The 13,255-nt window shown below is 36.7% G+C and overlaps 2 protein-coding genes across 2 annotated transcripts; one reads left to right on the forward strand and one right to left on the reverse strand.

Annotated features, from left to right (window-relative positions):
• Positions 1 to 223: 223 nt before the first annotated feature.
• On the forward strand, positions 224 to 6,317 carry BIGYIN (Tetratricopeptide repeat (TPR)-like superfamily protein). Its single transcript, XM_028062316.2, has 5 exons — positions 224 to 384; positions 971 to 1,109; positions 2,044 to 2,165; positions 5,796 to 5,859; positions 5,946 to 6,317. The coding sequence occupies exons 1-5, from the start codon at positions 292 to 294 to the stop codon at positions 6,029 to 6,031; spliced, it is 504 nt and encodes a 167-aa protein (XP_027918117.1). The 5' UTR covers positions 224 to 291; the 3' UTR covers positions 6,032 to 6,317.
• Positions 6,318 to 7,836: 1,519 nt separating this feature from the next.
• Positions 7,837 to 11,875, reverse strand: NRPE5 (Eukaryotic rpb5 RNA polymerase subunit family protein). The gene is made up of 4 exons (XM_028062552.2): positions 11,527 to 11,875; positions 10,799 to 10,975; positions 9,191 to 9,304; positions 7,837 to 8,181 (listed from the first exon to the last, which is right to left on the reverse strand). Exons 1-4 carry the CDS (start codon positions 11,821 to 11,823, stop codon positions 8,056 to 8,058), a joined length of 714 nt encoding a protein of 237 aa, XP_027918353.1. The 5' UTR covers positions 11,824 to 11,875; the 3' UTR covers positions 7,837 to 8,055.
• Between the last annotated feature and the right edge of the window lie 1,380 nt (positions 11,876 to 13,255).

The raw sequence follows: 13,255 nt of genomic DNA on the forward strand, positions 1-13,255 counted from the left end.
AAATTAATTCAAAATTTAAAAATCTTTTATGATCAATTATTTAATATTAATCCTTTTTTGAACCTACTCCAAAAATATAGAAGATTTATTTTTTTCACTTAATCATCATTTAAATCTTAAATCAGACAATCGTATTTAAACTCTATTATTCAATGTGAAAAACGCAATAAATATAAAAATATATTTGTCATTTTGTAAGATTTGTTTGTACTAAAAAGATAGTGCGAAATTCCAAAAAATCCCAAACCTATAAATACCATTGGGTGTTGAGTTACCGTTTGTGCGGTGTGCATGAACGCCAATATGGGAAGCCTATTCGAGTCCATCGGAAATTTTTTCACCGGCGGCGATCAGATCCCGTGGTGCGACGGTGACGTCATTGCTGTAATCTACCTTCATTTTGATTTCCTTTCTTCCACCAATCTCAAATCCAACATTACCTTCTTCTTCTTCTTTTTTTTCAGTTCTTGGTTTCTTCATTTTAAAACCCTAGTTTTGCAACCAGAAATTCGAATGTGTAAGGATTGATGGTTTTTCTAGAATCTTGATAGGGAATCGCAATGCTGTTGGGCTTTGAGACGATAATTGGTTTCATTTTACTGTATGTTAATTCGTGGCTGATTTGTTTTGAATGAATATCTTATTGGATGGGTTGAATAGATGTTTTTTCAGAGACATTTCCTTGAATTGATCTTGGATCTGTTTTTTTTTTTTTTTCTTTCTGAAGTGCTTAACCTTTGGTAATTAGATTTTAAAAGGATTTAAATTGTGTAGAAGTGGAGGAAATTTTATTGGTTATTCTCCGGTTAATCAGTTATGGCGGTGGTGATTGCAGTGGGGATTATGAATACATTGTTTGACTTGTTCCTGTTGGTTTGTGGTGAATTGGCTTGAATTTGGTGTAGGAGCGTAGCCTCTGGTGTTATTTGCTTTCCTATTCTCAGTATTGACTATCGTACATGTTTTGAAGGGCTGTGAGAGAGAAGTTGCAGAGGCTGCTCGTGGTGACTCGGAGGACCGGAAGAATGAGAGCATAATGAGGTTGTCATGGGCTCTTGTTCACTCAAGGCAAAAGGAAGATGTTCAGCGCGGGATAGCCATGCTTGAAAGTACTGTAAATTACAGAATTATACCTTGATATGCTTTTAAAATGGTTTTATTTAGTTAATACTTTTTACTTATTCTTTGGCACTAACCATTTATAAACTTATGATAGAAGTTATATTTTCTGCTTTTACGATGCTTTCAAAATCAGTTGCATGTTTTCAGTTTATATTCAGAAGGCTCTGTAAAGTGCAGCAGTTTAAAAGACATCTTATTAATTTCATGTTTTTCACTGGTTGAGCTTAATCATCTTATCTGAGTGCCCCATCTCCTTTATCCCTGGCATTTCATCAGTCATGACATCTCAAAACTGTAGTGCATAATTAATTTAAAAGTCTTGTTTATTTGTTCGGATTCCTCAGCTCATTATGGCAAAATTAATGAAATGTTACTCAGAGCATAAAGCAACCCAATTGTGAGTTATGTGATTATTCTACCAGCCTGATGGATAATTCAAAATAAGCCAAAATATCACATGCAATGCAATTTTTGACTGGTCTCCAGAATCTCTCTGGTGTTGGCACTGGGTCGTTGTGGCGTTGTGGCTTTCTATAGTTATTGTGCAAACTTTAATGTAATATGGTGAACTTCATAAACTATCATTTTAAAGGCAGCTTTATAAACAAGGCCTTTAAGATATCTCAATTTTCCCATAGCTATTTATGTTCACTCCATATAAAATCATTGGAAACATCATTGTGGTTTCTTTATTAAAGGACTATGGATTTGGCCTTTTAAATTGCCATTTCTTTTCAATGAAAATGGATAGCCTTTACCTGCTAATGCTGCTGTGTTCTGGAAATTGCCACCATGGCCACATCCTATTCTACTTTTTCAATTGCTTTTCTAATATATTATTCAGATGTTGATATTGAAGTATTCTGAGCTTGACCTTTATATCCATGGATAAGCTTTTACATCCTTAATTATGATTTGCAGCTTCTTTGGGCAATGATAAAAGCCCTTTGCATCAAAGAGAGAAGTTATATCTTCTCGCTGTTGGTTACTATAGAAGTAATGACTATGGAAGGAGCAGGCAGCTTGTGGAGCAATGTTTGCAGGTTTCTGTTTCTCACTTGTAGTCAGTAGTCAGAAATTGATCATCGTACTTTGCCACTTCTGGATTGCCATTTTATGGATAATGGATAGAACTTGTCATACTTATTTTTTATAATACCTTCTACAAGTGATTGATGTTAATTCTGTTCGTTGCATATAATGGATCATTGTGTTGGTCTGGGGGATCCTAGGAATGTCAATACCCATTGTTATCCTTTATGAGATATCCAGTACCCACTGTTTTGATTCTATGCTGGGAGTTTTTTTTTTTTTTTTTTCATTTCATTTAGCTGATATTTAGGGTGTGTTTGGATTTCAGTTGGAACACTCATATCAACTTTCTGTTTATATTGAAACCGCCAACATATTTGACACTTTCTTTTTCAGATTCTGTTAGCAGCAAAATCCACCTCAAACTCTAGTTGAATTAAAAACTTTGATGGGTTTGTCTTTTCCAGTTTGAGTTGGATTCAACTAAACTTAATGTTATAATTGAAATCCTGACGCACTTAATCTACTTATAACTTTCGTTTTAAAGTTTTCCAACATAGGGAGGCTCTTTTTTTTTCTTGATAATATGTTATTTGCAAATTAATGGGTTATGTTAGAAGTGATATCGGGCTGCTGTTGGAAATACATCGACTAGAGATAAGGTCAATTTACAATATATAAGTGGGTGCAATCCTCACCTTACAAGCCGATTTTGTGGCTTTGAGTTGGGCTTAAAGCTCACTCTCTAACATGGTATCAGAGCTGGTTAGAGTCTATCCTAACGAACTTTCTTGGACATTCTGTTCCACTCGATATCGGGTTGCTAACGGACCACTTACTAATTTCTTGTCCCACGCACGAGATGAATATACCTCGGCGTGAGGGGGTGTGTTGGAAGTTCCACATCGACTAGAGATAAGGCCAATTCACAATAATAAGTAGGTGCAATCCTCACCTTATAAGCCAGTTTTGTGGGGTTGAGTTAGGTTTAAAGCCCACTTCTAATATGGTCTCAGAGCAAGGTTAGAGTCTATCCTAGCGAACTTTCTTGGACATTCTGTTCCACCCGATATCGGGCCGCTACTGGACCACCCACTAATTTCTTTTCCCATGCACGAGATGAATATACTTCGATGTGACAGGGTGTGTTGGAAGTCTCACATCGACTAGAGATAAGGTCAATTCATAATATATAAATGGGTGCAATCCTCACCTTACAAGCCGGTTTTGTGGGGTTGAGTTAGGCTTAAAACTCACTTTCTAACAGGTTATATGTCACACGTTGCATACATTTACATAAAGTTGTCAATTTGGCCAATCTCACGAGGTTGGAGCTAAAAATACTCACTGGGCCAAAAAGTCCACATAAGAAAAAGCATATAAGGCAAAAATTACAATAAGAAGCTCCACGGGCTAGGGCTAGGGCTAGGGCCAACCCATGGGCCGGTTTATGCGAGTTGGTCTTAGGTTAAGATAGATAGGATTGGGTCAGGACCAAGTCAAGTAGTCATTCAGGTTTGGTTTTGGTCATGTTGTGTCTAGGTCAATTAAGGTTGATAGAGTTTGAGCTGAGTCAGATACACTTCATTCTAAGATTAGTCAATTTGAAGCTCAAAACAAGTCGACTCGGGTCGAAGGTTGACCCAAGTCGGCGCGTCAAAGATTGAGTCTAGTTGTCTCGGGTGGAAGAATTCAATTGAGCCAGCCCAAGCCAAAGAATCAAGGTAGCCTAGGCCGAAAGGGTCAAATGTCGAGTCAAGCTAGCTCGAGCCAAATGCTAAGTCAAGCTAGTACCAAATGAATGACGAGTAGGGTCGGCTCGGGTCAATGGTCGAGCAAAGTTTGTCGGGGTCAAAGGTCGAATCGAGCCGGCCAAGGTCAAAGGTCGAGTGTAGTCGGCCTAGGCTGAGTAACCAAAGTTAATGGTTAAGGTCCAGGTGACAAGTCAGCTGGAGTCGAAGGTTGACCAGAGTGTCTTAGGCCAAAGTCCAAGTTGAGTCGATCAGGGCCAAAGAATCGAAAGTCAAGTCAAGTCGGCTCTGACTGAAGGTCAAATTTCAACGTGGGCTGAACGGCCAAGTCAAAGGTTGATCCGAGCTTGTTAGCCCCATGGTTGAGACGAGTCAATTTGTGGTGTAGGTTGTGTCAAGTCAACTTGAGTCGAAGGTTGAGGTGAATCGACTTGGGCGATGGTCATGTCGTGCCAGTTAGAGTCAAAGGTTGAGGCATGTTGGTCCGGGCCAAAGGTTGACTTAAGTCGGCCTATGTTGATGGTTAAGTCTAGTCAGTTGCATCAAAAGTTGAGCCTAGTTGGTCATGCTAAATAATCGAGTTGAGTTAGCTTCGATTGATGTTCGAGCATAGTCATCCGAGGTGAAGTGGCCAAGGTTAAAGGTTGATCTAAACTTGTTAGAGCTAAAGGTTGAGGCTAGTCAACCTGGGCTTGAAGTTGAGCCAAATGAGCATGGATCTCGACCTGGGTCGTCTGACCTAGGGTATGGTCAAGGCGAGCAAATTAGGGTCAAAGGTCAAGGGAGGTTGACCCGAGTAGAAGTTTGAGGTGAGTTCGCATGGACCGAGTCGACCTAAGTTGGCCTAAGTGATGTTCGACAAAAGTTGACTAGTGTCGACGATTGACCTAAGTTGACCTGTGTCGAAGGTTGACCAAATTCAGCCTAGGCCAAAGGTTGTCCAAGTCAACCTACGCAAAGAATCAAGTCAAGTTTGTCCGAGTCGAAGTTCAAGTGGCCCAAGTCAGTCGGGCCAAAGAATCAAGACGAGTTGGCCCAGGTCAAGCGACCTAGACCATAGGTTGATCCTCGTCGTTTAAGACCGAAGGAAGTCAAAGGTTGATTTGAATCGGCCCAGACTAAAGGGTAGAGTTGACTCACGTCGGGTTGAAGGCTTGACCTTTCGGCTCACGTTGACCTGACTCTACCTTCAGCTTGAACAAACTCGATTTGACCTTCGGCATAAATTGACTTAGTTCAGGGCCTGAGTCGAAGGTTTTGTATTAAGGAGTTATAAATTCCTTTAGGTGGGCCAAAACTCACTTTGGCCCTAACCCACTCTAAGAGAAGACTTTAGGTGCTGGGTTTTTTTAGGTCCCTCATTTAGTGGGCCAATGAAATGGGGCTCTTTTAGGGGTAGGTTGGGCAATGGACTATAAGTCAAATGAACACCTCTATTATATATTATTTTAGTATTCATCATTAGATTAAATTTTGATCCATGGTATACTTTTCGTAAAAAATCATAGTCTTTAAAATGATGTGGTAGTACTTTATTGAATATTGAAAGCTGGGAAAGTCTTTATACTTACAATGGTTCAAATTTAAGTTCTATAGTTGGATCCCTAAGGCATATATGAGATTGATGGGTCTTTCGAAAAAGGATCACTGAATATATGTGAGTTCAGCTTACATAAGGGAATTGACATAATCCAATAAAAAACCTTAAGACAATGAGAGTTTATGAATCTTTGTTCTTATACGATACTCAACTTTTCTTTTTTATTTAATGTGAGACTTAAACTCATTTGAATTTTCTAACAAGGATGCAATACATATATCATGGAGATTCTCTTTCAGCTTTTCTTCTTTAATACCTCTTAATTTTATGCTGCACTCATATTCTTGCAGATTGCACCTGATTGGAGGCAGGCACTAGCCCTCAAGAGAATAGTTGAAGATCGAATTGCTAAAGGTAATGGACTGACTTGTTTCTTGAGTTTTTACCCCGTAATTTTATCATTAACTAAAGAATTGCAAATGTTTGTTGTATCGATGCAGATGGTGTAATAGGAATTGGCATCACTGCAACAGCTCTGGGACTTATAGTTGGTGGCATTGCCACCGCATTGGCGCGGAGGGGTTGAGAATTTTGAGGAAATAATCTCAACCGAACATGAAGCTTCTTTTTTTATTTGTTTTTCTTCTGGAAATATGTTAAAAGTCAATGGGAAACAATGGCCCGTTGAGAAGTACTGTTTCAACTTTTTTTGTTTGTCAAAGGGACTTAGTGGGTACCTAATTCCAAATTACTCTGTTCAAATGAATTCTTTTTCTACACTGGCTGGATTACACATGCCGTACGTGGTAATAACTTTAAGCCACTGGATCCGTAATAATTTATTAGTAGATTTACATCTTGTTTGGATTAAATTGTATGATTGAATGATGGAAAATGATGGAGTTCAAAAAGAAGAGAAAGAGGTGAGAAATAAATGAAAATGAAAGTTGATTTAGATTACAACAAATGAAAAAAAAAATGAGAAAAAAATATTTTTTTTATAATGTTATTTGTTTGAGTTTATAATATTTATTTAGGGTTTTTTTTCCGTTATGTGTCTTTCATAGTTGGTTATGTAGTATCATAATCGGTTATAAGGTCTTTTAATGTTGAAAAAAAATAAAAATATTCAAAAATAATTAATTATGCAGTGTATATGATAGATTTATATTTTACTTCTGCGCTTTCCTTGGTGCAGTCTAGATTTGAGGCATGCACTCATGTCCACAAAATTTACAGTAAATAGAAATTTTTCTTTAAAATATTAAACAACCTATATTTCTATTCGTAAGACAATAGTAACTAACATAGATTTAAAGAAAAAAAAAACATCACAATTAGTGAGAACACTTTTGAAGTTTAAATAACCAAATTTGGTAATTCGTATATTGATTTGCCAACAAAGACAAGTTATTTATATATATATATATATATATATATATATATATATATATATATATATATATATATATGTGTGTGTAACGTAAAATAGTATCATCGATCCTAGAGCAGGATGATAAAAACGAAAGACATCATTATTGCCGCATATTCATTGTTAACGTGAACATAGTGAACTCTTGTGCTTTTTTATATATTTCGCAAACATACAGGGCTCCTTCTTCCTGCACCTCCTTGTTTTCTTCCTGCACCTCCATAAAATTTTAAATTCCTCTCTTACCCTTAAACTAAAATACCCTAAAACCCAAAATCTTCACCCTCCTGTATCGCCGCACCTCCTCCTTTCCCCATCCTCTTTCCACTTTGCTGGTTTCTCATGTGCACATTTTCTTTAATGGACATGGAGTTGAACAACACAAGCCAATTCCGGATTGGATCTTCCGGGAAAGAATTTTCGGATCCGGACTGGGTGTGGAGATCAAAAAGAGTTTAACAATAGGTATCAGTTTAGTCAGGACGATGGTTACCAACAAGGAGTTAAAAAGAAGAGTAAACTCTTTGGAAAAAATGGTGGCAGAGTTCTAAGAAGCTACTTAAAAATGTTTGCGTGGACGCAACAAGCTGTTAAGGGATTGATTTCTTCAATGGCAGCCATGAATACTACCAAGCAAATTGAACTTCCGCCTATGGTACATCAATAATCTTTTTCTTCTACTTTTGCTGTTCTTGACAGAATCTAGTTACACTCTCCAACCTTTGATGGCCCCAGCTCCAGAGATTGACACTCTCAATGGAAAAGTCTTTGCTTAGCAGAGACGTTATGTTAAAACATTTGATTTCAACATCAATATTGGACAAAAATTCTGCAGGATGTGCGGTTTGACGAAGGTGTTTTTGATGATATAGTGTTTGAATTGGCTTCTTTAAAACAGGATGCTTCTTTAACTAAATATTCCTAAAAGATGAGATCAGAAACATCATTTGCAAACACCATTTCACAAAAATGTAAATAAATAAAATAAACGTTTGTGAATGAAGTTGTTGAAAGGTTGTTCTTCAAGTTAAGAGAGAGAAATGTCACCACCAAATTTACAGAGTACAGATTCAGAGCGTTAGGATTGATCAACTTATGCAATCATAACCTTAAGCATGATACAACAGTTAAATACTAGGAATTAAACCTGCAAAACTACAAGAGAGCACAAGAAACTATCACCACACACATCGATACGTGACATGCATCTGGGTGATTTCACCACTATAGGTAACTTTAACTACTTGGCCCCTCTCAAGTCCATAATATCGTGCAACTGCATCACTCTGTAGCATGCGGGGAAGCTGAAAACACCAAAACTTAATATAAGAGTGCTTGTGTTGGAATATGAAACTTAACATTCATGCAAAAGTTACACTATAATATGTTCTCAACTATTATTATCAAGCACTTTCATCAAAGAAGCTAAGAACAAGAAAACTCAACTTTTATATTCGAATACGAAAATAACTCAGAATTTAAGATTCATAGGATATAATACATTTGTATATGTGAATAGAAGAATGAATACAAATATCAGTATTCCATATGGCTAAGCACATTTAATCATAATAAACATGTTTCCATCATTCCAAGAATAAAACTTATATACTATTTTCTTACCATTGGTTCATTAAATTCATTTTATTTGTTTTTATCATTTATTTTGGCAACGAACTTCTTCAGATCTTTTGACTCTAGATGCAGAGGCCCTTTTCTCTTATCAGACACACCTCAGCTTTCTCTCCTCTCTCTCTAAAAGCTCTCTCTTCCTGGGTTTATATTGTACTAGTTCTGTAGCCTCAGCCCTGTCTAAAATGTTCCGCGGATATCTTGGATAAGTCATTAAGGTTGAGCAGATCTTAGCACAACACCCTTTCTAAATACAATGGAGTTTACAACTCAAGGTCATGCATTGGTTTTCACAGTTACCGTGACAGGAAGTGTCTATGTTTATCTATATTTGTATTTACTACAACATGATTAAGTACAACATTATAGCCAGCCACTACTTGAGAAACCACAGTAAAGTAAGACATATCTAGGCAACAACTGAGTCCATTATCAAAGCGTAAAAGTTTAGTTACATATTTCAATGTGAAACCAATGTGATCTCCAACAGAAATTGGTTTCATTGGGTAATGTCAAAATGAAACTTCGTTTTATCTACACGTGACTCAACCTAAAGTGCACAAGTTCAGTGAAGATGCACCATATTAATGACTTAAAGAGAAGGGTCCATAACCAGGGCATAGACAATTGAGAATGACGAGGTTCGTGTCTGAGATAGGCTTTTCCAAATTGTAAACTGACCTGCTTTTCTTCTATATTGAACTTCTTCAGGAGATTTTTCTTCTGCCTATCAGTCAGCACCTGATGCTTTGGCTTCAACACATGCTTTGTAATATTAACAAGCAAGTCTGTGATCTGAACAGCAAGGAAAAAATATTTACATGGGTTTTGGGCAAGAAACTAAGTTTTTGCCAGCACACATAAGAAAATCAGTCAATAGGTTTCATATTAGAGGAAAATGAAATTAAAGAGACATCTTTCATGATATAGGTATTATTAAAAAAATAACTGAAAATTACAAGTGCTTGGTGGATCATAACTGAAGCAATTATGGGTACAAACTGAAGCAAAAAATTGTATGCCAAAGGTAGACAAACTCCCAGTGTATCCATGACAGAATATCAGATATACTTGAAGATTGACCAAACAGGGACTTCAGTACATATATATATATTCAGGCTCGAGACACATGAGTTAAATGATCATAACAGTTTAAACAGCAGAGTTTTCTATGACACGAAGAAACTTTTAAAAGGAGAAGATTGTCTCGCTACATATGCCATGTAATGATTGGATCTGTCCTACTAATGAACTAAGAAACAGAATCCTAAAGTTTCCAAGCTTCTAATCTGTCTTCAATTAGCCAAGTAATTATAACTTGTTCTCCAACATACTAACCACTTTTAAAACATTTTCTAACTTCAAAGAGTAGAAGGAATTATTTTCACTTTTTTCATCTTTCCCTTTCACAAAGGAACAATTTCCAGCTGAATCCTTATTCTTCACCACTTACATTGTACAGGCCATTTTTAAGTTGCATCTTCATGAAACTATAGACGTGTACTTCAATACAGCATGAACATAGAAATGCAGAAAACAATGAGACAGTGAAAAATTATGACAACATATGAAGTTAGTGAAACAGTATCACGTGAGCAGAATTTTTAATTATGAGATAGAATCAATGATTTAAAATTCATAAAAGAAAAAGAATGTAGTTGAAAGAGTTCAGCTTTCAGTCCGAATTAGATGATAGAAAAGCATAGGTGAGTTATGATATGAGAGAAAGCCATGGTTTCTGGTTAAAGGAAAATCTCTTGCTTTTAATAAATCAACAAGCAGCGAGAAACCTATAGAAATCAAGAAAAAGCAGTGAAAACGGAGAGAGAATCAAAGAAACCTCCTGCTGTGAAACCATTAACTAAATGAACTTACTGAAATGTGATGATTCAGCAACACTTAGTAGTTAAGACTTATTCACAAAACTCAAATTCCAATCAACTTAACGTTTTATGGTTTTATGGGTGTTCACAATGCAATTGCAGCCACAACTGTGCTACGGTGGCTGCAATTTAAAACCTTGTCCAGAGATGTTAGACTGATAGCTGAGCATAACTGAAGTGAATATTAGTATTACTCAAACACCATGAAATATCTGACATACGTTTGTTCAACATGGTAACCACAACTATTATAAGTGCACACAGGTCAATAATGAAAATCCGTCTCAACCAATCCCGTTAGAAATACAAAATGCAATTTTATATTATCCACCAAAAGCTAGAAACAAATAAAAGAAAACCAATCTGTAGAACATTTATGAGAAATGTTTGAGATAGAATCACAAACCTGGAAAATTTCAACCTTGAAGGAAAAAAGAGCAACGGCTTTCAAGGCCTGGCTAGTAACATGATTCTCCACTATCAAAATAAGACCACTCAAAGTGTCTCTATTAACAATCTGCCCCGCAATGTTCCGAATGGCAGTAACTTTCACAGAACCTGGCCCGCAGAAAATGACTAAAATCTGCAATCAACAAGGAACTGATTTTACTACAAATACAAATGTTCAGTCATTTTCAGGTGTTATTGAGTTAGTCCCTAAACTTCGTTTTGACACAGTCATAAAAAGATAACTTTTTCACTCTGTACGTCAAACATAATTTAAGAGTGGTAAAAATCACCAAGACAAACTCAATTTACAAAAAAAAATGGTAAGAAACATGTACTCACTTTCAGACATAAACATCAAAACATAAATAACTTCATTAAATTAATAAGACCAACTTAACAAAATGAATTTCATCCAAAATCAATTTTTCTTCAAAATTCCGGTCAGACAGGGTAAATCAAATGTGTCTTGCAGATGAAAAAAAAGTTATCGAAAAGAAAGAACCCAGGAGAGATGACCATTCAGTAAACATCAGCAGATTCTTTACACCTATAAAGTAGTAAAAAACACATTGCCACTATATAAAAATTGAATTTTTTCCTTAGATTTCAGGGAAAGACATTGAAATTGAGGGAGAAAGACAAGAGGGGACATGTTGGGTGGAAAAGAGATGAAGAAAAGGATACCCTTTTGGAAGGGTTGGTGGCGTGAGTGAGGGAGAGGCGGAGACGGTCAGGGTCGGGGGAATGGCCGTGCATGTTGCGGAATTGGGAGAGAGAAAGGTCGATTTCGGTGGAGGGAATGGAGTAACCTCTGTCTCTGAGCATTTCCAGAGTGGTTCTGCGAGACAAGTAGTATCTGTGAGTTTCAACGGTGCCATCATCGATGAACTTGCTCAAACAACCTTTGACTTCTTCTGCTTCTTCTTGTTCTTCTCCTTCTCCTCCCACTCTCTCCAACTCCAACCCGTTCTCAGCTGCCATCTCTCTCTCACTGTGAATCAGAGCCACTTCTGTTCAAATTTTTCTTTTTAATTCACTGCTGATTGCGAGCATTAAATTAAAACTGACATATTAATTCATTTTCATATTTCAACTTTTTTATGAATGTATTGATTAAATAATGAAAATATGAAAATTATAAGAAAAAAACTTTATACCAGTACCAATATAACTTTTAAATGAGTAAATATATGAAGGTTAAATATCTTTTATTTTCTGAATTAGAATTTATTTTTATTTAAAATTTTAATATATTTTGAACTTTAAATTTAAAAAATAAATAAATATTTTTTTTTAATTTACTTTTTGTTAATTTTTCTTTTTATGTGTTAATATATTAATGTTAGTGTAACATCCCAATTTCAGCAGCTTAAAACTAATAAAAATAGGGAGTTTCATCATAGTTCCAAAACAAATAATCCAGTGTACCCAATATATTAATACAGTCTTACAAAAAGGTATGACTATAAAAATATATCACTTATACACTTAAACTAAACTAATAAACTCTGTACTACCGACCACTGCTAAAGCTCCCCCTGGAAACCTCTTCTTCAACACTAAAACGATGGCTCTTCATCCTCCATAAGTGCCTTTGACACTGCAACCATATATGCTCCCACCGAATAGGTGATCATCGCAAAAGGAAACATGCAACACAAGACAGGAACACAAAAAGCAAGGGTAAGCTAATCTGATTAAGGAATCATGCAGTTCAATTATAAAAAGAAACCATGCAATCTTTCTCATTATCACCAGAATCATATAAACCACCACAACACATATACATGACTCTAAACTCAATATCCGGATTACGTAAGCAACATCGGATCTCTTGGTGGCTTGCACCTGCGACGGTTCCCAAACTCTGCAGAGTTTGGACACAAGGGGTTATCACCCAACCACTCCCAGGGTAAGTCCCATCACCTCTATGGCGGATCGGGTCCATAGACCAGGACCTCCTGCTACTCCCCCCGACGTAATCCATCATACTCTACATGAGTCTTAATGGTTACTAGGAGCGTCAGGATACCGATCAAAACTGAGTCCTTATGTCCTTACATACATTAAAACATTCCTCTTAGAATTTCCCTTGAAATCCTAGTTCAACCACTTCTTCTCATATTCCAACTTCATGCAATTTCACCACACATATTACCAGTCATAACAATTCATGCATATCATAACTAAGTTCATATTTTAACATTTAAACATAGCTTCATCCATTAGAAACAGAGAAATAACACTCAACTGCAGAGGTTCTCGCCCAGGCTGAAAGGTCTCGCCCAGGCAAAAGGGCTCTCTCGCTTAGGCGAGTCATTCTCGCCTGAGCGAGGCTCGAAACGGAGAACAACCCAAACTCTGGGCGAATTCTCGCTCAGGCTAAGCTGTCTCGCTTAGACGAGAGTGACTC

The sequence above is a fragment of the Vigna unguiculata genome, chromosome 1 (assembly GCF_037176805.1).
Source record: "Vigna unguiculata cultivar grain cowpea cultivar isolate G323 ecotype 2 chromosome 1, ASM3717680v1, whole genome shotgun sequence".
Lineage (NCBI taxonomy): Eukaryota > Viridiplantae > Streptophyta > Magnoliopsida > Fabales > Fabaceae > Vigna > Vigna unguiculata.